A 19774-nucleotide genomic window follows, 5' to 3' on the forward strand; every position below is an offset into this window, starting at 1 on the left:
GGAGACGGAATAAAAGGACCGAACAGGAAGTGGTTACAGATGAATCAGGGGGGTGCTCACAGCTGGGAGACCGTTATAGGAAATGCCGGGAGGCCGGGACACTGAGGCATCAAGTGTAGATGATGGTGGCGTCCTCGGTTTGGCCAGAGGGTAGAAGAACAATGAAAGATGATGCTGGTTATCAGGCTGGGCCCAGAATAGGAAGCGTGCCTTTGGACACTTTCCTTGGAGTGGACTCTGTTCAGAGCAAAGGACAGACACCCAGGGAAAGGTTTTGGGAACAGGAGATGTGTGTGATTGGGGTTGAGTTTTAGGAGGTCACATCGGTAGTGCAGGGGACATGAGGAACGTTCATGCCGGAGCAGATGCCAGCACACCTGTGTGGTCAGCACCTCCCAGACCCCACCAATGACCTCGTGCTTGACACCCTCTGATGCTCTGGCCTCCTTGCTTTTTTCCAAGCCCACCGAGATCTCCTTTCTGTCAAACTCTCATCGAAATAGTGTAATCTGACTCATGCATTTCGGCTCTCAAATGCCACCTCTTCAGACAGGCTTTGTGGGACTAAGTGCTTAGAAAACTCACCCTTCAGACATCTGGTAATTAGAAGATAGCTTAGATTGGATGAATTCTCCTGCCACTACAAGTAATAAATTCTAAAGTATAGATGAAAACACAACCACTTGAAGGCAGTGGAGAGTGACTAAAACCAAGCAGAAGCTGGGAGCAAGCCACAAGGGCAGGGAGCCACACAGGACAAGATCTGCAGTTACCCCGACTTGCTCCTGAGCGTCTCCCCAGTCCTTGTGATGCAGGGGACATTGCTTAAGGAAGGGGAGGCTGTCTTATTAGGCTGGGACTTGGGGTCAGAGATCTAGGCTACTGGAGTGGCTGGAGATTGGGGTGGAAAATCCTGAGACCAGGAACCATGTCGGGGAAGCCCTAAAATCTGCTTATAAGACCCTCTGCTATCCTTGGCTGACGGCTGATCCGAGCATGCATGAGATGAGCAGCAGTCACCCTCCTGGAGGGAAACCGCTGGAAGGCTGGCACAGCTGAGTGGGCATTTTAGCAGTCCCAGTGTCAGGGAGGCCATCTGCATTCAAGTCCCATCATTTTAGATGGATTTGATAAATACCTCAGGCTTTCGGTTGAAACCCCAGAAGACCAGATCCTTAAGTAAAAGGACAGTATCCCAGGACTGAAGCTTAACCCCATGGGTTAAGGACAAGACAGAGCCACGTTAACAAGCCCAGAGCCAAGACCCACAGGATCAAAGCGACCCACGCTGCCTGCCAGCACCTGCTCTGCTGTCTTCTGAGGAGGAGCACAGATACACAATGTGTCTCACAGAATCAAGACTTATTAGACACACAAAATAAGAGAACGTTATTTAACCAAGAGGAAAATGGCAATAGAATCAAGTGAACGGTGCCTCAGATGTTGGAATCCACAGACAAGGACTTCAAATAAGTAGGATAAACATTTTAAATAATACGATAGCTATAATGGTTGAAGAAGTGGGGGATTTCAAAAGAAATAAAGTCTAAATAGGAACCAATTGCAAATATTAGTAATAAAAATTACAATATCTGAAATAAAAAAACATTCATTGAATGGACAATACAAAAAAAGAGTAGTGACTATGAGAACGTGCTGAGTGTGGAAACATGCTGATATAATACCCAAGTGGAAGCATGGAGAACAGAGTTTATTAAAAAGATGAACAAAGCCAGCCGTAATGACCAACAGGGAGGTGTCAAGAAGACCACAAAGGTACAATGGCTCCAAAGGAGAGAGAAAGAACGGGGAGGAAGAATATTTGAAGGAACGTTAGACAAAAATGTCTCAATTTGACCAACAGTATGACTGACTCTCCTGTGAAACCCGCCATGTCTAAAATGCAGAGAGACAGGAATTCCTAACATAGAATACAATTCTAGCAAAACTATGATTCCAAAGCGAAGGTAAAATGAAGACATTTTCAGGCACTGAGAGCTGTGAGAGGCTGTTGCCGCGTTCCCAGGAAGCCAGGAGTCCGTTCTTCTGGCTGATGGGAGATGATGCTGATGGAAAGGCAGACGCTTAGGAAGAAACAAACAACAGCAGAGACAGGAAATATGAGAATGAATATCAAATACTCCTTCCTTCATTTAAAAAATGTTGTTAAGAGACGATTGACTTTTTAAGACAGAAATAATAAAAATGCGTGGTGGGGTTTATAATACAGCAACACCTGTACCAACAGTAGGAAACAGGAGGGCTCGCCCATGACAATGTGAAGTGGCGTAGTGGTCACTCAAGGGGGACAGTGGTCATTGAAAGATGCACAAGGAAACCCTGACAGCCACTAAATGAAATACAAAGAGGGTGAACCAAAAGTCAAGGCAGAGGCAGCATGAAATACCAAGATACAACCCCATCAACAAGTGCAGTGGGTGCTGGGAATCCGCCGGGCAGAGGGAGCAGGGAGCGTCAGCGTGATTAAGTAAAGCGGGAGTCAGCGACGCGCCAAGCTTACGGGAAACGCACTTCAAGGGCACAAACAGGATGCAAGGTCACAAATGCAAGAACGTACATGACGCGAGCAGTGACCTTGAGAAGCGCCCTCTGTGTGATAGTCTCAGCCCTCGTCTTGATGCTCGGCAACACCTATTTCCGGTCACACACCAGGCTGTCTTCCTCAGTGTCCCCGGTGGTCACGTGGGCTGAAATCCAGGGCCGGCCAAAGGAAAGTGGGCTGAAGGGTGAGAGGCCCATGACCACCAGGCCCCACGCCGCCCCTGCAGCATCCCCCATGCCTGTTCCGCTCGGGTTGACTGGAACGCAGATGACCCTGGATAGGGGTCACGTATGGAAGGTGACGGACACAGGCTGGAGGAGGTGTGTGTCCTGGGGCTGCAGCTCGGAGGAGAGGTGCTGGCCAGGAGCACCCACATTCGCCTGCCAGAACGATAGCGTGTGAAGTCACCCAGTTCTAGTTTTGCGTCTTGCCGTCTGATGAGCCGTTGACAATACACTCTGTATTTCCTTTGGAGGGCACGCTGCTTTCTCAGTGAGCAGATCACATCATTGTTCTGTACATGTTTGACTATTTCTTTATTTTCTGTCTTCCCCCAATAGCACAGGTTCCAGGAGGACAGGGACCTGTCTGCTTTGTCTCCCACAGTGCCCCAGAGCACAGACCAGCCCCTGGCACGAAGCAGGTACTCATCAAACGTCCCTCCCTGTCTTGCTTGTGAAGCCCGGTCGCCATGCACTGGGCCCGGGGACACTCCTGGAACACCGGCAGAAACAGAATTCTGAACTTCAGAAGCTGGGACAGCCCCCAAGAGCAAGGCGGCCAATGATAGGACTTCAATTTTTCATCACCGTCCGTGAATCAACCCTTCGTTTACCATGTGGGTGGCCTTTTGGCTCCAGGGGGACCCTTGCCAATGTCTACTTCCTGTGCAGGGCCCGTTACAGATGCAGGTTGTGAGTGAAGGGGACACTGGCCAGAGGTTGAGCTCCGGCTTCTGCACCCCTCACCCTGGGGGAGGGACCTGTGGGGAGCTCAGCATGCCCGGCCCAGGCTGTGTGGCCCCAGGCAGCCGCTTCCCTTCTCTGGGCCTCAGTTTCCCCACCCGTAACAAGCGGTTCTCTCAAAGGCGCAGCAGCTGAGCTGTGCCCCATCCTGGCCACACAGGCTTGTTCCTCCTCGGTTTCATTACTGTGTCCTTTCCTGCTCAGAGAAGATCACTCAGTGTGTCACCACCTTTTAAAATTAATTGAAATGTCATTTGTTCAGCTTACTAAACTTATAGCTTCAAAAGTCCAACGATTCCTTAAGCTTTTAAGTTTGACTTGTAAACTTTATGTATAACAGGAAAATTTTAATAACTTCCTTCAAGGAACCTATGAATAATTCTTGTTCCATTCAGTGACTTAGTTAATTTAGCAGCTTTAAGCATTTTAATTGCATTTGAAAGATGAATATACTCAAATTTGTGCGCTTCAGTTGCCTACCTTTCCACGAAACCTTCCGAGGATAAGCTAATTTTCGGAAATCTGATGACATAAACATGGGATGAACTTAGGGGTCTCTTAACTGCTCCAAAACTGTAAGCATGGCAAAACCTCCGCATATATCACTAGCTTGTTCCGTTACTCAGGTCCACGTTTTCGGCGGGCTTGTCGGGTTGTCACTCTAACAGGACCAAATGCTCATATACAGCCAACACTCAAAATTCCAAATTGACAGATTCCTTTATGCTGAAATATCAGCACTGCAATTTCAGTGTCCCGAGCTGTCTACACTCGGTGGGAGGCTCAGCTCAGGAGAAGGAAGTCCACACCGCAGGCAGGCAGGCAGGCAGCCAGGCAGGCTGTCACAACCCTCTCCAAGGCCCAGTCACCTTCCCTACCGCCGCTTCCTCGCCTCCCTCCCCTACTGGGAGCGTTTCAGCCCCGGACCTAAGCCACCTCTGGGTTCCTCATTTCCCCAGAGCCACCCCATCTGTGCACGAGGTAAGCCTGTTGATGAGTTCATTGTTTCCCTCCTGTTAATCTCACGTGACAGGACTCTGCTAAGAACTTGGTGGACACAGGGGCCATTTCTTGTCCTCCCTACGATGGAAAGGTCCCATTCTCAGGCCCACGGGCCCCAGGGACACTGAAAGGGAACAAATGGAACCTTGATCCTAGAGTGGTTTCGTGTGACGTGGGGTCAGGATTCTAATGTCACATCTGGATGGGGGCTGTTGGTGGGCAGGGTTGTGGGGCACAGACCTGCCACCTCCGTCTCTAACTGGACACAACCCCAGGTGAGAGCTCCCTTCAGAATTTAGCAACTCTCTGGGGGTGTGGAAATGGCATTGAGACGCCTGGTCCACCAGGTCCACCTGGTCTGTCCCTGGCTGGGGCAGGTGTCAAATGATCTCAAGGGCAATTTAGTGCCACCCCCACCACGTCCCTACCCAGCCCGAAGCTGCCACAGTCTAGCTCACAGTCCGGCATCACTGCGGTACTGGCTGGACTGGCGCTCGTCCGTGTCCCAGGGTGCCAACCCCTCGCTGGCCTCCCCCATGTCACATCCACTGCAATCAGAAGCCATGCCCACCCCCACCCCCAGAAATCTCTCCTCCTCTCCCTCCGCTCTAAGCGCCCTAGGCCCCCAAGGGAAGTCTCTAACTGTATAGATTTGAACCTATTGTATGAAAATGACCTCAGTGGGGTCCTGCCTACCCTGCCATCCTGGGAAGGCCTCAGGGGTGGTGGACTGAGCGGGATTAAGAAGGGAATGGCTTGGGCTTCTCCAAAGACACAAACAGGCAGGCGGCCCTTCCCCGCACTGGGCCTTGGGGCAGCGTCTTGCTGGGAAGAAAGTGTCCCAGCTAAGGGGAAGTGGGGCTCGTTACAGAGGAAGCTCATTAACTAGGCTGCTCATTAAGGAGGGTGTGGGGTGTGGAAGGCAGTCCTCAGAGGCGTCTCCACCTTTAGCTGACGCCACCAGCTTGGAGGAGAAAGTGGCCACCTCCACATCCTGTTAGCGCCCACGGGGTGACAAGTAGAGCCAGAGGTCGGGGCGGATGCAGCCCTATAAGACAGGAAGCTCCTCCGCAGCCAGGACCAGCGTGATGGAGCTGAGCAGAGCAGCCGTGGCCCTGGGGCCCGTCGTCCTGGCCGTCGTCTTCCTGTGCGCTTCAGCCTCGGCTCCTGACACCTGCCCAGGTGAGTCAGAGGCCAGGTGAGTAGGACCTGAAAACGGTCACGTTTGAGAGCTGACAGCTTCCACTCACTGATGACCTCCTGTGTACCAGGCCCGTGCCAAGGCCTTCTGGAACATTCTTTCCTTATTCTTGAGACAGCGTGTTTTCAGCACCGTCTGCAGGGGGCCCTCCTCAGGTCCTCCGTGGAGGGACGAGCGTCAGAGCCCCACGGCACAGGCTGCGTGAGAAGGCAGAGCCCGTGGAGGGTGTCCCCAGGGTCAGATTTTGTGTCATTATCACCAGCACTAAGAAACGGCCCAAGAGCTTGCACCCAGTGCTGTGGGACTTTCAGTGTGTGACCTTCCAGACTCTGGGGACAGGCAGATCCCATTGTGTCCCTGAGGTGAAAGAGCAAGGGTGACATTGTCCGCACGGCCCCAGACCTCCATCCCTTGCCCGTTGGCTCTCACAGCTGACTCCACCCCTCCCACCCGGGGAGTCCTGGTTCTGGTGTTTCTCAAACTCCCTGAGGAGATGCTGCGACCCAGGACCAGGAGCTGCCCCGAGGGTCCTGCGGTGACCTGCTGTCACCGGCCTGGTTCAGGTGGGGCTGACCGGAAGGAACCACTTCCGCCATGTTACTGTGGAGAAAGGCCGGAAAGCGTCAGGAAGGACGCACACGGGGGCCGCTTCACTGGTAATATCGTGGGTGATAATTTTCTTCTCTAAATGTCTTATTTCTAAATGTCTAAATGTACCAAATATTCTTTTCTAATGAACAAAAATTAAGGAAATGTGAAAGTGAAGTCTACATTGGTTCTGACCAGTGAGGACTGGGTAAGGACAGACGGCGGTGGCCCGGGCCCCCCATGAAGGCACTGCGGGTTTCGGGTTCACTAAGCTCTCTCTTTGGAGGGAGTTTGGGTTTTGTAGTCACACACTGACACTCTGAGAAGTCAGCGAATCTCTGGTCCCGGTTCTGCCAGACAGAGTTTGCTCTGTGTCCTTGGATCAAAAGCGTCCCCTCTCCAGGGATCTACACGGACCCCTTCCAGCTCAGGAAGTCCATGGTCACGTGCCCAAGGAATGGGGGTGACAACGCTACAGTGACCCAAATTCCCCAAGTGTCTTATAAATATTTATTGTCATTATTTACTGACAGTACCCACGTTTATGAAGTTCTTCCTATGCCACGATTTATACTAAGATCTGAAAAAGGTGCGTCATCCAGTCTAATCCTCCCACAGCCTCATTCCTGTCCCCACTGGCAGCCCAGGGGACAGAGCGCAGAGGGGCTGAGTGACTTGCCTGAGGACACACAGCACTGAGGAGCTGGATTTCCTTCGGGCAGGGGGGACTCCAAGGCCAGGGCTCTGCCTGTGTCACTCACGCCCCACCGCCCGGTGTCCACCAGCGGCAGGAAAACCTCATTTCCAGGCTGACCCTCCATCCGGCCACAGCCATCTGCCCAGGCCTGAGGTCACCTCGGCGGCCTGTCACCGGCTCTGCAGGCCTCAGGCCAGCACACCGACTGGCGCTTTGTCTCTCTGCAGAGGTGACGGTGCTGGGCCTGGAGGGCTCCGACAAGCTCTCCATTCTCCGGGGCTGCCCGGGGCTGCCCGGGGCCGCAGGACCCAAAGGAGAGGTGGGCGTCGCAGGAGGGAGAGGTACGTGCGGGGGAGGGCGGGCCTGAGCCCTTGCCCTGTCAGCCCCATTAGAGTTGGGCGGTGGCCCTGTGGGCCTCAGGTGGGGAGCTTGGGTCTTGCCCTGCTCAGAGCCAGCGTCCACCCTGGGGCCTGAAACTGCCTTAGGAGGGAGCCAGTCTCTGCAGTGTTTTATGAGCTCACGTTTGGGCCTATTTTCATAGAGTATCTGCTTCCTGGTTCTCAATCCAATCACCTAATGCGCTCTGTGTGTGTGGACAGAATACGTGGTTTCTAGTGTTGACCCACCCCTGCTCTATGTGGGCACGGCAGGACTAATTCTATGTCCCTCTGTAGTGTCACCTGAGCTCTGGGGCTGAAAGCTTGCAGGTACGGACTTCCGATGGGGACACTGCAGCCATGGAAATTAGGAAAACTCCACAGGTTCCCTTGGTGTGGGGCGAAGCTGGGACTCGGACCCCCAGTTCTCTAGGAGGAGCTCCTGGTCTCCAGGTCCTGGCCTCTGACTGGACAGGGGAGCCCTGTGAGGCCTGGGGTTCAGGTACCCACCCTCTAGTTCCAGAGGGTCCAACCTGGGGCCGCCACGGCCACAAGGATAACCAGGAGCAGCGATTCCCAGCGTGGGATTTCGGGTCCCGGTCTGGGAGCTGGGCTCAGTGATGTGTGTTGGAATTTGCAGGAGAACAAGGCCCCTCCGGAGTCCCTGGGAAGGCAGGACCCTCCGGACCCAAAGGTAACACCCTGATGAAGAGTGGAGACCCCCAGGCCTGGCAACAGAGAGCAAGAGAGGGCACTTCTGGGCTGTCACATGTGTCATTTCTAGGGAACCACACCCTGCCCCACACGGGACACTCGGCTCAGCCAGGGGCTGCGTCCATGTCAGAGCCCCTGGGGACTCGGGGCAGGACCCTGACCACAGCCCAGCACAGACTCCTGGCCCTGAAAGAACGGTGGGGGTGTGTCCGCCTCATCAGCTGTTTTCCTGCCCCGACCTCACTCCAGCCGTGGGAGGGCTTTGGGGACAAGACAAGCCCTCCTCTGGATGAGCAGGCGTCGGGCTTGAGCTGTGTCATCTCCCCACACGGGCGGCGCTGACCCTTCTCTCTCCATAGGAGACCCAGGGGAGAAGGGCTCACGTGGAGAGAAAGGTAAGCCCGTCCCGCCATCCCGAGGGGGTGACTCGGCCGACACTGAACAGAAAGGGTTCCCAGTGTGTGGAGCATGGGCCTGGGGTGGACACCAGCCCCTTCCTATGGGAGAGGTTTCTGGAGGGGGTGTGGGGTGGGGGTCCACACACCTGTCCAAGCCTGTCCCAGTCCCCCCCCTCCTGTCCTGGCCCCGGAACCCTGAGCAGGGAGCCCTGTCCTGTGCTCTCCTCGATTCTGTCCCCGGGGCTGCAGTAAATTAGGGCAAAGTTTAAAAATGCAAAGCCGGCCGGAAGTGGCCGGGACTATTAACAACAAGCTCTGGTCCGAGGAGATGTGTAAATGTAGAATATAGGCCTTTAAATATATCAACGTATATCGTAACTATGTAAAGCAGTATTACACATTTATGTGTTACATATGCTCATGCATACAGTTTATCAAATATAAAATACGCTCTGATATATTTTCTTGCAAAATATTCCAAAATCTCAGAGAAGCATGCTCCGGGAAATACAACCCCTGGACCGCCCCCCACTTTACCCTGAGGAGGGTCCCATTCCAGAAGCCTAGGTCCCACCAGACATTGTGTCTAAATGGATAAAATCCCCACATGGCAGCCCCCCATCCCATGGCCACCAACTAGGCAGGCGGTTCTGGAGACGAGGGAGGCTTAGGGAGACCCCGCAAAGGAGGCCCCCTCTCTTTGGCACAGGGCAGCTGAAAGAGGTGGCCAGTTAATAGAAACCCAGTGACTCGGTTTCTCCCAGGAGCACAGGAAGGGTCACGGCCCCCCGGGTAGCCAGGGCAGGGTGGCTTTACTGGGCTGTCGTAACCACCACCATGTTGGAAAGATCTAGAAAGTGCCTCTACCTTCTGCTCAGCGTTTGGGGACAAGAACATACGAGTCACGCCTTAAATGCGTGTTTTCCTGTCTGTCCGCATCTGCAGGAGAACCTTGGGAGCCTGATCAATGTCACACAGGTGGGTGACGGGCCCCGGTGTGTCCGGCCGACCCAGGGGCTCTGTCTGTCCCTTCCTGTCCGTTAGCCAATTACCGAGGCCAGCACTCAGCCCGGACACCTGTCAGCTGCCTTCAGAAGGACCAGAATGACATTCCTGGTCTCATGCCCTGAAAATGTTAGCGTGTACCCCAGCGGCCCAGGGCCTGGGGACCAAGGCGGGGGCAGCCCTGGGAGGTGGCGATGGCAGCAGACTGTGCGTGGCCATCACAGCTTGGTGGCCCTGGGTTGGGGTGCTCTGTCCCAGGCTTCGAAGTCCTCCCCTGCCCATACCCGCACCTGTTGTCCCCGCTCCACCGTCCTCACCCCCCAGCCTCTGCCCTGCCCAAGGTGCCCTGTCATCCAATTCCCGGTTCTGTTCCCAGGACCTCGGAACTGCAAGGAGCTGCTCACCAGGGGACACTCTCTGAGCGGCTGGTACACCATCTACCTGCCCGACTGCCAACCCCTTACTGTGCTGTGTGACATGGACACGGACGGTGGGGGCTGGACCGTGAGTGTCAAGGTTTTGGGGAGTCTGTGGCCCTAAGGCGGAGGTGGCTGTGCTGGGAATCTCACAGACCAGGTTGTACCTGGTGGGAGGACATGGGCTCCGTGGCCTTTGTCAAACGCCCATACCCCTCAGTCTCGGGCCGCCCTCCCCCCATTTCACCAAGGACGGGACAACCAGAAATGTTAGTGGGGGTGAACCCATGTTACAAGACATCCAGGCCATGGGCAAGGCCCTCAGCGAGTCCACTACTCCCCTGCTTGTGGTTTTGGGCTTGTCACCTGCCCTCTCTCAGCCTCGAATGCCGGCTTTGTCACATGTGGGCACCTGTCTGACCGCCTTGGGGTTTGTGACGAGGCCCACATGGCCGTGCTGTGGCGCTCGGCCGCGATGCTCTGTGAACTACAAAGCTGCTCCCACATGTGCCCCCGACCCATGCCGGCCACTGCAGGCCCGTGTCTCCGGCCCTGTCGCTCCCCACAGGTGTTCCAGAGAAGGGTTGACGGCTCCGTGGACTTCTACCGGGACTGGGCCACGTATAAGCAGGGCTTTGGCAGCCAGCTGGGAGAGTTCTGGCTGGGGAATGACAACATCCACGCCCTGACCGCCCAGGGTAGGGCCAGTGCCAGGGGTTTGGTGCTCGTAGGGACCCTGACCTGAGACCCGGGCCACCTGGAACAGGAGACGCCCCTCCCCCTTCACCCTCCACAGCAGGGTTAGTCTGAGCCCAGGAGAACGTCCGGGCCCCCAGGACGTGCGGCCCTGCCTTCGACTCCCAGAACGTTAGGCTCAGAAAATGTCAGAACTTTGAGGTGAAGACCCCATCCAATCATGAGTCACTGGCACCTTAGAACCGAAATTGGAGGGACACCACGGCCATCACAGTAAGGTCCAACACCCAGCCCGCAACCCACCCTACACTATTGCTCTTCCCTGAAATGGCCAGCTCAGGGGGAGAGACCCCTGTCTCCCATCCTGCCAGCCCCCAGGCGGGCCAGTCCACACGGATCTGGAGTGAGGGCAGCACCTTTCCCCTCTGGTCCTCCTGCCAGAGCGTCAGCACCATGCTGCTCCTTGGGACGCTGCAGAGCTGCCCGTCCCCTTCTTGCTCCAGTACCCCATGAGCATGTCCTAAGACATCGCTCCCAGATGAAGGAAAGCTGGAAGCATTTCCCCATGCTGGGCTGTGAGGCGCTGCACACCCCACTCCAGAAAAATGCAGGTTTGGGAGTACGGTGACGTGTGTGCCACCAGCGACTCTGAGGAGGGGACTTCCGGGTTTGGCAGAAGGACTCCTGGGCAGTAGGTTTCCACAGCCCCTCAGTGGCCAAGGACTTTATGTATGAGCTTGAGGGGACTTCTCCTTGGATGCCAAGTCCAGATAGTCCCTAAAAACTTACCCAAATCCTGGCGGCAGAGGGTCTCTTTTGCTGAGACCTTAAAACCTTTCCCCAACAGGAAACAGCCAGCTCCGTGTAGACCTCGTGGACTTTGAGGGCAATCGGCAATTTGCCAAGTTCACTTCGTTCAAGATGGCGGGCGAGGCAGAGAAGTACAAGCTCGTCCTGGGAGCCTTTGTCGGGGGCAATGCTGGTGCGTGTCAACGCTGGGCAGTGGCCTGGCCTTCAGAGGGGGTTTGGGGGGCAGCAAGAGCCCACTCAGTGTGCTGGCTCTGTCCCCCTGGGCTGGGGGGTCCGCCCCCCTCTGGGCCCCGGTCTCTGCCTCTGTAAATGCAGATAGTAACACCCAGGTCTCTGTAGCATGGGGCCAGCGACATCATCAGGGAGCACCCCCAAGGCTGTGACTGCACAACCGTGAGCTGTGTGATGGAGCCCGAGGTTCCTGACCCTCGTCCTGCTGAGAGCTGGAAGAGACCTTAGAGTCCTGTTCCCAAACTGTGTTCTACAGAACACAAGCCCTGTGGGAGACTCTTTCCCAAAAGAATGGTCATGTGACGTGGGCAGGCATTTCCTACAGAGCGCCCCTCTTGGGATCCCCAGTGCGCAGTCGTCGTGAAGGGCTCCGACGACCTCTGCAGCAGGAGCCTAACTATGCTGAAGCCAGAGCTGCAGACAGCACGGCACTCCCGGGGGACCTTGATAATATCAGCCTCAAGTTTGACATGCACGACCTCGCTTGAGCCTGCCAAGGAAGGACCAGGGTCAGGGCCCATCGTTCTGGCTTTGCAGGCGGTAACACTGAGGCTCAGGGGGGCTCTAGGAGCCAGAGTCAGCCTCACGCCCAGGGGTGAAGACGGAGCAGGGGCCCCCTGATGAGGCGTGTGCGGTCCCTACTAGGGGGGACCCGGACAGCCTGGGGAGGGAGATGGAGCCCAGAGGAGAAGTGCAGGCAAGGGGGCGGGGCATCCAGGGGAGAGACCAGAACGGTCCTGACAGTGTCGGGTGCTGGGAGGAAACAGCCGACACCTGAGGGAAACAGCCGACACCTGGGGGAAACAGCCGACACCTGTGCTGTGGGGAAGAGTTCCAGGGCCCGGAGGCGGGTCAGGTGGGTGCCTTCTGCTCCCGAGGACCCCACGGCCTAGGCAGGCGCTCCAGCCTTCGAGCTGAGCTGATGCATTGCCAGCGTGCGGAGCACTGAGAGGAAGCAGAGGCAGGCCCAGCTGGCGGGGCCTCCTGACGGCAGGGCCTTTTCTGGCACCAACTGTTCCGCGTTTTGTCTTGAGCAGGTGATTCCCTGACGACCCACAGAAACAAGTTCTTCTCCACCAAAGACCGGGACCACGACCAGAGTTCTCACAGCTGTGCCGAGCTCTACAGGGGAGCCTGGTGGTACGGCAATTGTCTCGCGTCCAACCTGAATGGCCCCTACCTCACGGGGTCCCAGGACGGCTACCGGGGTGGCATCAACTGGAAGTCGGGGAAAGAATACAACTACAGCTACAAGGTGTCGGAGATGAAGGTGCGGCCCACCTAGAACGGGCGGGCGGGCCGGCCGGCCACCTGTCCCGGCTGCTTCGCACCCACCTGCACGGCAGCGCCAGGAAGCTTCGCTCTGAATGCCCAGCCTAGGACAGCGCTGGCGGCACCCCACTGCCCCTCTGCCTCCCGCTCTGAAAAACCCGAAGTCAGAGCCCCTTCTGTCCCATCAGGGTGTCCCAACACATGCACGTGCCCCACAGAAAGAAGAATTCTGCTTATAAAATTGTTTGCTTTCCAACAGACAAGGTTCATGGGGCTTTTTTCCCGGTTTTAATTTGCGCGTCTTGAACACCAGTCGTTTCGCGCACTTGTCCATAGCCACTCTACAGCACGTGCTTCTTCACTTGCTAAGTCAGGGGCCCAAGGAGCAGATAAAGTCACTGGCGTCCCGGGGGGGAGGTGGCTTTCCACAGACGAGCGGCCCCAGCCTGGAGCTCCCGTCATCGATGCCCTCCCTCACCTCCACCTCCTGCTTCCCTCCTGACTCACAGCATCTTCACAAAGCTTTAAAAAGGTCACTGTGAACCTAGAAAACGCTCATACAAAAGGGGAAAAGGGAAACAGGGACATTTTTGCTGCCAGTTAGGGCAGGGCGGATGCTTTGGGCCATGTGTCCCCTAGAGCAGCTGAAAGGGCCAACACCAATCCGTGAGGAAGGTGCAGCTGTGCGCTCAGCGATGTGGGCTCAGCTGGCCGTCCACACCCAAAATACAGCATCAGGCCAACCTCACACAACACAGCCTCACAAGGGGTGACAGGGGCAGGTCTCAGCCTCTCGGGCCCAGGGGACATCACTTTACCAGGACTTCAGAGGCCCCACGTTCGGCCACCATAAAGACAAGGCCCTCTGTGTATCGAAGGACCTGAGAGAATGAAAGGAAGGCCACAGAGGGACCGAGTCGCTTAGCAAACAGGCATGCATTAGTTTCCTGCTGCTGCCACAACTTGTGACCACAAATTTAGAGGCTTAAAAAAACCGAAACGTGTCATTAAAAAGCTGGAAGCCCAATGTGGGTATCAGTGTGCTAGAAGCAAGTTCTCAGCAGGGCTGGCTCCTTGAGGCTCTTGGGGACCATCTGTGCTCTTGTCTTTTCCAGCTCCCAGAGGCCATGGACATTCCTTGCCTCGTGGTCCCTTCCTGTCACTTCAAAGCCGGTGACATCAGCCGTGACCCTGCTGCCATGGTCACTTCTCCCTCTGAGTAGAGCCAGGAAAGACTGTCTGCTTGGAAGGGCTGATGGATTAGGTTGGGCACCTGAGAATCCAGGGGTCTCCCATCTCAAGATCCTCTATTTAATCACATCTGCCACGTCAGGTGACATAGTCACCAGTTCTGGGGATCAGGACAGGAAATCTTTGGCAGAATATTATTCTGCCTACCACAATCTATTTTTTTTTAAAGTACAGTCTCATATCCAGAATATTTAAAGAGCTCCAACAGATCAATTAAAAAAATTATAACAGCTCAGTAAAAAGTAGGTAAGGAATTTTTATAGACCCTTCACAAAAGATGATATCCACAGGACCAACATATTTATAAAAAGTTTCTCTATTTTGTTAGTTCTCAGATAAATGCAAATTATAACCAAAATGAGATACTACGACACACTCACCTGAACGGCGAACTTTAGGATGACTGGTAACACCAGGTGTCGGTGACACTGTCCGGCCAGGGTCCCATGTACTGCTGGCGGCAACATGAATCGGTGCTTCCAACTTGGAAAATAGTTTGGGACTTACTAGTAGGGGAGGAGGCATCCCATAGCCTGGCAGGGCCACTTCCTGTCATGTGTGCAGGGGGCGTGGCCTGGAATATCGGCAGCCGGAGGACCCACGGTAGCCACACCCTGGCATCCACCCAAAGGCCGTCAGGAAGAGGCAGGGGGGAATGTAGGGATCCCCAGGCCATGGCACTCCACAAGGCAACACAAATGACGCGCAGCCACCACACGCAGGGCGGGCGCACAAAGGACGCCAGGTTCAAGGGTGTGTGCCCACCTGACCTCACTTCATACAGAGTGGTTTTCAAAAGTAAAAACGGCCGGTAGTATTTAGTACTTGTAAATATATATACAAGGAAAAGAGGAAAGTGGCTGCATTTGGGGGCAGACGGGATGGTGACAGGGAAGGGACACAGCCAGGCTTTCAGGGTGCTGGCAGCGTGCTGTTTCTCTTCCCGGGTGGTGATCACACGTGTAGTGGCTGCACGGCGATGAAAGCTCCTTATGCGGCACTTTTCATTTGTACACTTTTGTGTACGTGCTACATTCACGAGTTAAAACGATTTGTAAAGACAGTGGGTCCAGGGACGTGGGTTATATGAGCATCTCGCCCTGACCTCCAGGGTCACTGACTTAGTAACTGTGAGGAGACCTCCCTGCAGACCACCTGGGGCAGATGATCCCCCAGGTCCTGGCCGCAGCCTCAGGTCGGAGGGCAAGCCTGTTGACTGGGACGGTCCTTTTCTTCCTTAGGAGATAAGTATCTTATAAACCCAGGAAGTAAGTCTAGAAATGGTTCATAGAATAAAAGTCATAGAGTTATGACTTCTGCGGTAGAGAACCTGGAACAGGCTTAATATTTCGTACTCTGATAATGTTTAAGGAAACTGGCCTATTGTAAGGAAAGCCCCACAAATCGCATCGTAACTCTGTAATGGACTTGGTCTTGTCCTGTTATCTGGACGACCTGTGCACTTACGCCCAGTATTGGAGTATGTGGCTGACTGGGCCCATTGCACCTCCAAGAGAAATGACCAGATTTCTAAAAATGTATTAGTACCGAGAAGATTTTGTGCAGGAGGCAATTGAAATTCCTAAGAAGGAATTTGAATATATTCCACTTATTATTGCAATTTAAAGTGTCGAGGGTACTTAATGAATGAAGTGTACAGTCTTCAAAGGTCCTCAAAAGCTCACTGTTAAGATTTGTAGGTCTTATGAATAGAAAACCAAGAATTATGAGCCACACTGAACAGATTAAGAAAAGTTGAGCTTTGGAACCTGTAGCTTTCAGAAGCCAGGCACGAATTTTAAAAAGCAAAGTACACCTAGGAAGGGTCTTTTCTAAACACAAATGCCTCCCCAAAGCCAAATCGGCAAAACCCGGTGACCGTTAGAACGGCTACCCACTGGCGTTTGGGGTAGGAAATAAAACAGGTGACTAGCTCAGGTCTTTTTCATCTCGGTCAGCCTCCGTCCTGCCAGGGCAGTCTGTCCTCAGTGGGAGTGTGCCCATAAGGGGCTGTGACAAGGCACCCAGCATGGCTTCCGTTCACCTTTGATTTCTTGGATATTTTATTACCCCTCCATTGACTTACAATGTGTACATTCATTTCCTATTGTTTTGGTTTCTATGCCTGAGATGGCAAACATCCATGACATCCACAGCCTAAGATGAACGATTCCTTCCAGCACGTCACCAGCAAAGAGCGTTCCTTGCCGCCCTTTCAGCTCCTTTACTCCCTCCTGCCCCTGTGTCACTGTCACACATTCACTTTATCCATGTAGTGAAAGCCTCTGCAGGTGGTAAATTCTGCCCATTTTTGCTTTCTGAAAACATCTTTATTTGGCCTCGCTCCCAAAGAGTATTTTCATTGGGTATAAAATGCTAGGTTGGCAGGTGTTTTTCTTTCAGCCCTTAAACAGGTCCATCCAGTATTTCTAGATTCCAGGATTTCTGCCCAAAGTCTTGTCCTTGCTTGCTGAAGAGAGCAGAGCTTTTCTCTGACTGACTATGAGATTTCCTTTCAGCCTTTAGACGTCTTCTACGATGTTCCTTGGTAAGGCTTTCTTTGCATCTGGCCCTTCTCGCTTTTCTTTCAAATATTCCAATTACACATAAAAGCACTTTTTTTTTTAACCACGTCCCATGTCTCTCATGCTAGTTTTCTATATTTTTATTCTTTTTTTCCTCTCCATGTTCAATCTGGATATTGTTTATTGATCTGCAGCCCAGTTTGCTCATCTAGCCCTTCACCCTGCTAAGCCCTTCGCCGTCACACTCCGACACAGCCCCTAAACCCATCTTCTGATTGGAGCACGACCCCGGGCACAGAGACCCTTCTCTCGGTTTCTACGTCTGCTAGATCTTATTCTGGTAATTCCTCACTGGTCTGATGGTCCTTTAAGGTTTACAAAGAGTATTTCTGACCTGTGTTCAGCTTTTTATTTGTTTGCAAAGGGAAGCTTGGTCCTGGTTATCTGGCCCATCGACACTGGAAGTGGAAGTCCGTGCGTCCAGCTCTCTCTCCTAGTTTTACGTGTTTTTCCGCGTCCCCAGAGCTCGCACATTTAGCACCTTTAAAACGCTCCCTTGAGGGAATGGCCATCCTCCTGTTGTTGAATAGTCATACTTTCATCATGCTTCGTGCCCATGACTTTGCAATGAACACATTTATGTAAAGCTTTTCCTGGTGTGTGGAATTTCGTCTAGAAATAAGTTCCCTTGTGAGCTTGCTGGTTCAAAGGGTGTGAACTTTTTCTCCAGGTGAGTGACACTGTATGGGAAAGATGACAATCCTAACACCAAATCACCAAACAGCAATTTATTTAAGGCATGACAATAGCCACTGTAATTAACTTGGTTCTGCTTCAGCATTTTGTTAGTCCTTGAATTTACTTTTCCTTTGGATCCCTGCTGCCTTGTGCTTGAGGAAGGGCTGGCAGAACTGGGGACGTGTGGCCCAGAGAAGCCTGGACATGGGGGGTAGGGAGAGGAACAGGCTTGGCCGTCATCTCTGTCCAGTTGATGTGCCGTCACAAAGTTTTCTACCACGGCTCATCTTTAGAATCAGCAGCAAGCCTTCACCAAGTACGGGTTCCAGGTAGTGCCTGCTGAGATTTGGGTCTCATGGGTCGGGGGTGGGCCCCTTGAATGTGCCATTTTAAGGGCCTCCGCAGATGGTTCTGATGGACGGTCAGGTTTAGGGACCACTGAGGGGCTGGTTTCAGAGAGGTAAGCGTGCCGTTTGCTCATTTCAGGGCAAGCAAATGAAAGACCTGGACTCTCTGGCCCATCAGAGCCACACTCGTGACAGATGACAGTGGTGCTGGCAGGGAAGAGACAGCCAAGCACATTATCACAAATACGGTTAGAATGCCTGCTCGCATGGCCCTGAGACACGGGGCTGCGGAGCCAGACCCCTTATCAGCTGAGGCAACCAGGCTACACCCGGGCTGCTCAGACTTAGAGGCCCCCGAGTTATGGAGTGGCTGAGGTCAGGGCACTGCTAGCCCGTCACACACTTGGCGGTCAGGGTCTTTGTTTTGTTTTGTTTTCTGAATATGCATCCTGTCCTTGACTCCTGTGTCTTGGCCACCAGCCCAGTAGAGGCTCTTCTGTGCATATGGGTAAGTAGCTTTGGACTTCCTGCTGAACGATTCGCGTGGCGCCTTCCACAGATGAGCTCTGTGGAAGCTTCTGATGTCACTGTCAACTGCCCCAGGCCACCCCGCATGGATGTCCTCGATGGCGGTGAGGTGAGCATCTCATGTTTGCAAGCTTTTCAGAAAAGGCTGCACGGGACCGCTAGAGCTGCAGGGGCCGTGATCTTGCAGACACCCCTCTCATCACGGACAGTGCAGGACTCTGTCAGGGCCGTATTTGCTACTTTGGCACAGATGGAAATTTCCAGATGGTTCCTGGCTCCCATGGCGTCCTGGCTGGGACTTCTGCCACATATTGGGGTGGGCGGTGGGGCTTCCAGCCTCCTGTGATGTTCCAGGAATCAGATAATTGGCCACCCCCTACCCATATGGCTGATTAGTCACGGTGACAATGACGGCCAAATTAAGTAGCTCGAATGTGGCTGAAGAAATTGACAGGCGGCAAAGCTGGCTCAAAGCCCAGAGCGGGTTTTAGGACTAGCATGAGGACGCAGATTTCCTCTCCCCTATCTGCACCCCGGCTCCGACCGAGGTCACCTCTTTGTAAAAGTAAGTGACCTTTAGAAAACCAGGTGTCACAACAAAACCTTCACGTCTCAGGGCCTTAGCACAACACAAACGTGTTCCTGCCCAGGTCGTGGCCCGAGACAGGGCCTGGGAGGGCGGGTCCATGCCGCAGGGGCTTGAAAACCAGCCCTTTTGTGGCCTGGCGCCTCTCTCCTCTCCCCAAAATGCTCCTCTCGTCCAATGCCGCCCCGCTTTCCCTCCACGCCCGCCGTCTCTCCTGTAGGGCGGCTGGCTTCCAGCTCTGCAGCTTGGGCAGAAAGGACGGCTACTCACAAGGTGGGTCGCTCTGGGCCACCACTGCTTCGGGCCTTTGTTACACCAGCGCTTTGAAAGCCTCTACCTCCTCCTGTCTGGGGCCTAGAACGGTTCAGGATCGTTCTTACTCGGCCAGACTCATGATGCTACACGCTTCACTCCATTGCGTCCCGCCTGCATGGGACTCAGTCCGCCCCCTAAGCCCTTCTGTGCCTTGTAACTCCCGGTCAGACAGCCGCCCAGGCAGATAAACCCGCACCACCGAAGTCCTGCTTCCCAAAGGATGCCTCACGAACCAGCCTTCAAGCTGTTGCAGGTAACACTTGCCCTGACAAAAGTCCTTGGCCCTGTACGCACCCTCTAGCCGCCAGGCCAGGCTCACTGATGTGAGACTCGCTGCCCAGGACTGTTCTTTGGACAACAGCTTCTGCACTAGATGGCGTGGGCATTGGCAGCTGTGTCACAGCAACCTCAGTACGCAGCGTGGCACTGCGCAGCAGTGCCCATGGGTGGGCCCAGCGCCTGGGGTCTCTCCCCTGGGAGACTGCACAGAGGTGCTGGGGCCAGTCCGGCAAGGGGTCTGCACCGCTTCTGTCAACATCCCACATGTGG

General features: G+C 54.2%; 2 protein-coding genes across 2 annotated transcripts; both read left to right on the forward strand.

The window, feature by feature from the left end:
* Window positions 1–2316: 2316 nt before the first annotated feature.
* On the forward strand, window positions 2317–5571 carry LOC109381257 (uncharacterized). Its single transcript, XM_019639741.1, has 3 exons — window positions 2317–2883; window positions 3124–3401; window positions 5482–5571. Exons 1-3 carry the CDS (start codon window positions 2579–2581, stop codon window positions 5529–5531), a joined length of 633 nt encoding a protein of 210 aa, XP_019495286.1. The 5' UTR covers window positions 2317–2578; the 3' UTR covers window positions 5532–5571.
* Window positions 5492–13193, forward strand: LOC109381253 (ficolin-1-like). Its single transcript, XM_019639727.1, has 9 exons — window positions 5492–5712; window positions 7244–7357; window positions 8034–8087; window positions 8467–8502; window positions 9451–9483; window positions 9887–10014; window positions 10495–10624; window positions 11470–11604; window positions 12701–13193. Exons 1-9 carry the CDS (start codon window positions 5571–5573, stop codon window positions 12946–12948), a joined length of 1020 nt encoding a protein of 339 aa, XP_019495272.1. The 5' UTR covers window positions 5492–5570; the 3' UTR covers window positions 12949–13193.
* Window positions 13194–19774: the final 6581 nt, after the last annotated feature.

This window comes from Hipposideros armiger, unplaced genomic scaffold (genome assembly GCF_001890085.2).
Source record: "Hipposideros armiger isolate ML-2016 unplaced genomic scaffold, ASM189008v1 scaffold_3, whole genome shotgun sequence".
Lineage (NCBI taxonomy): Eukaryota > Metazoa > Chordata > Mammalia > Chiroptera > Hipposideridae > Hipposideros > Hipposideros armiger.

Excerpts from the sequence above, each read along its gene's own strand:
- LOC109381257 (XM_019639741.1), top strand. The coding sequence starts at position 2,579 with ATGACGCGAGCAGTGACCTTGAGAAGCGCCCTCTGTGTGATAGTCTCA. Across the intron at positions 2,884-3,123 it reads ACGGACACAGGCTGGAGGAG|CACAGGTTCCAGGAGGACAG; the intron begins GTGTGTGTCCTG and ends TTCCCCCAATAG. Across the intron at positions 3,402-5,481 it reads ATCAACCCTTCGTTTACCAT|CTGACGCCACCAGCTTGGAG; the intron begins GTGGGTGGCCTT and ends CTCCACCTTTAG.
- LOC109381253 (XM_019639727.1), top strand. The coding sequence starts at position 5,571 with ATGCAGCCCTATAAGACAGGAAGCTCCTCCGCAGCCAGGACCAGCGTG. Across the intron at positions 5,713-7,243 it reads GGCTCCTGACACCTGCCCAG|AGGTGACGGTGCTGGGCCTG; the intron begins GTGAGTCAGAGG and ends GTCTCTCTGCAG. Across the intron at positions 9,484-9,886 it reads GCCTGATCAATGTCACACAG|GACCTCGGAACTGCAAGGAG; the intron begins GTGGGTGACGGG and ends TTCTGTTCCCAG.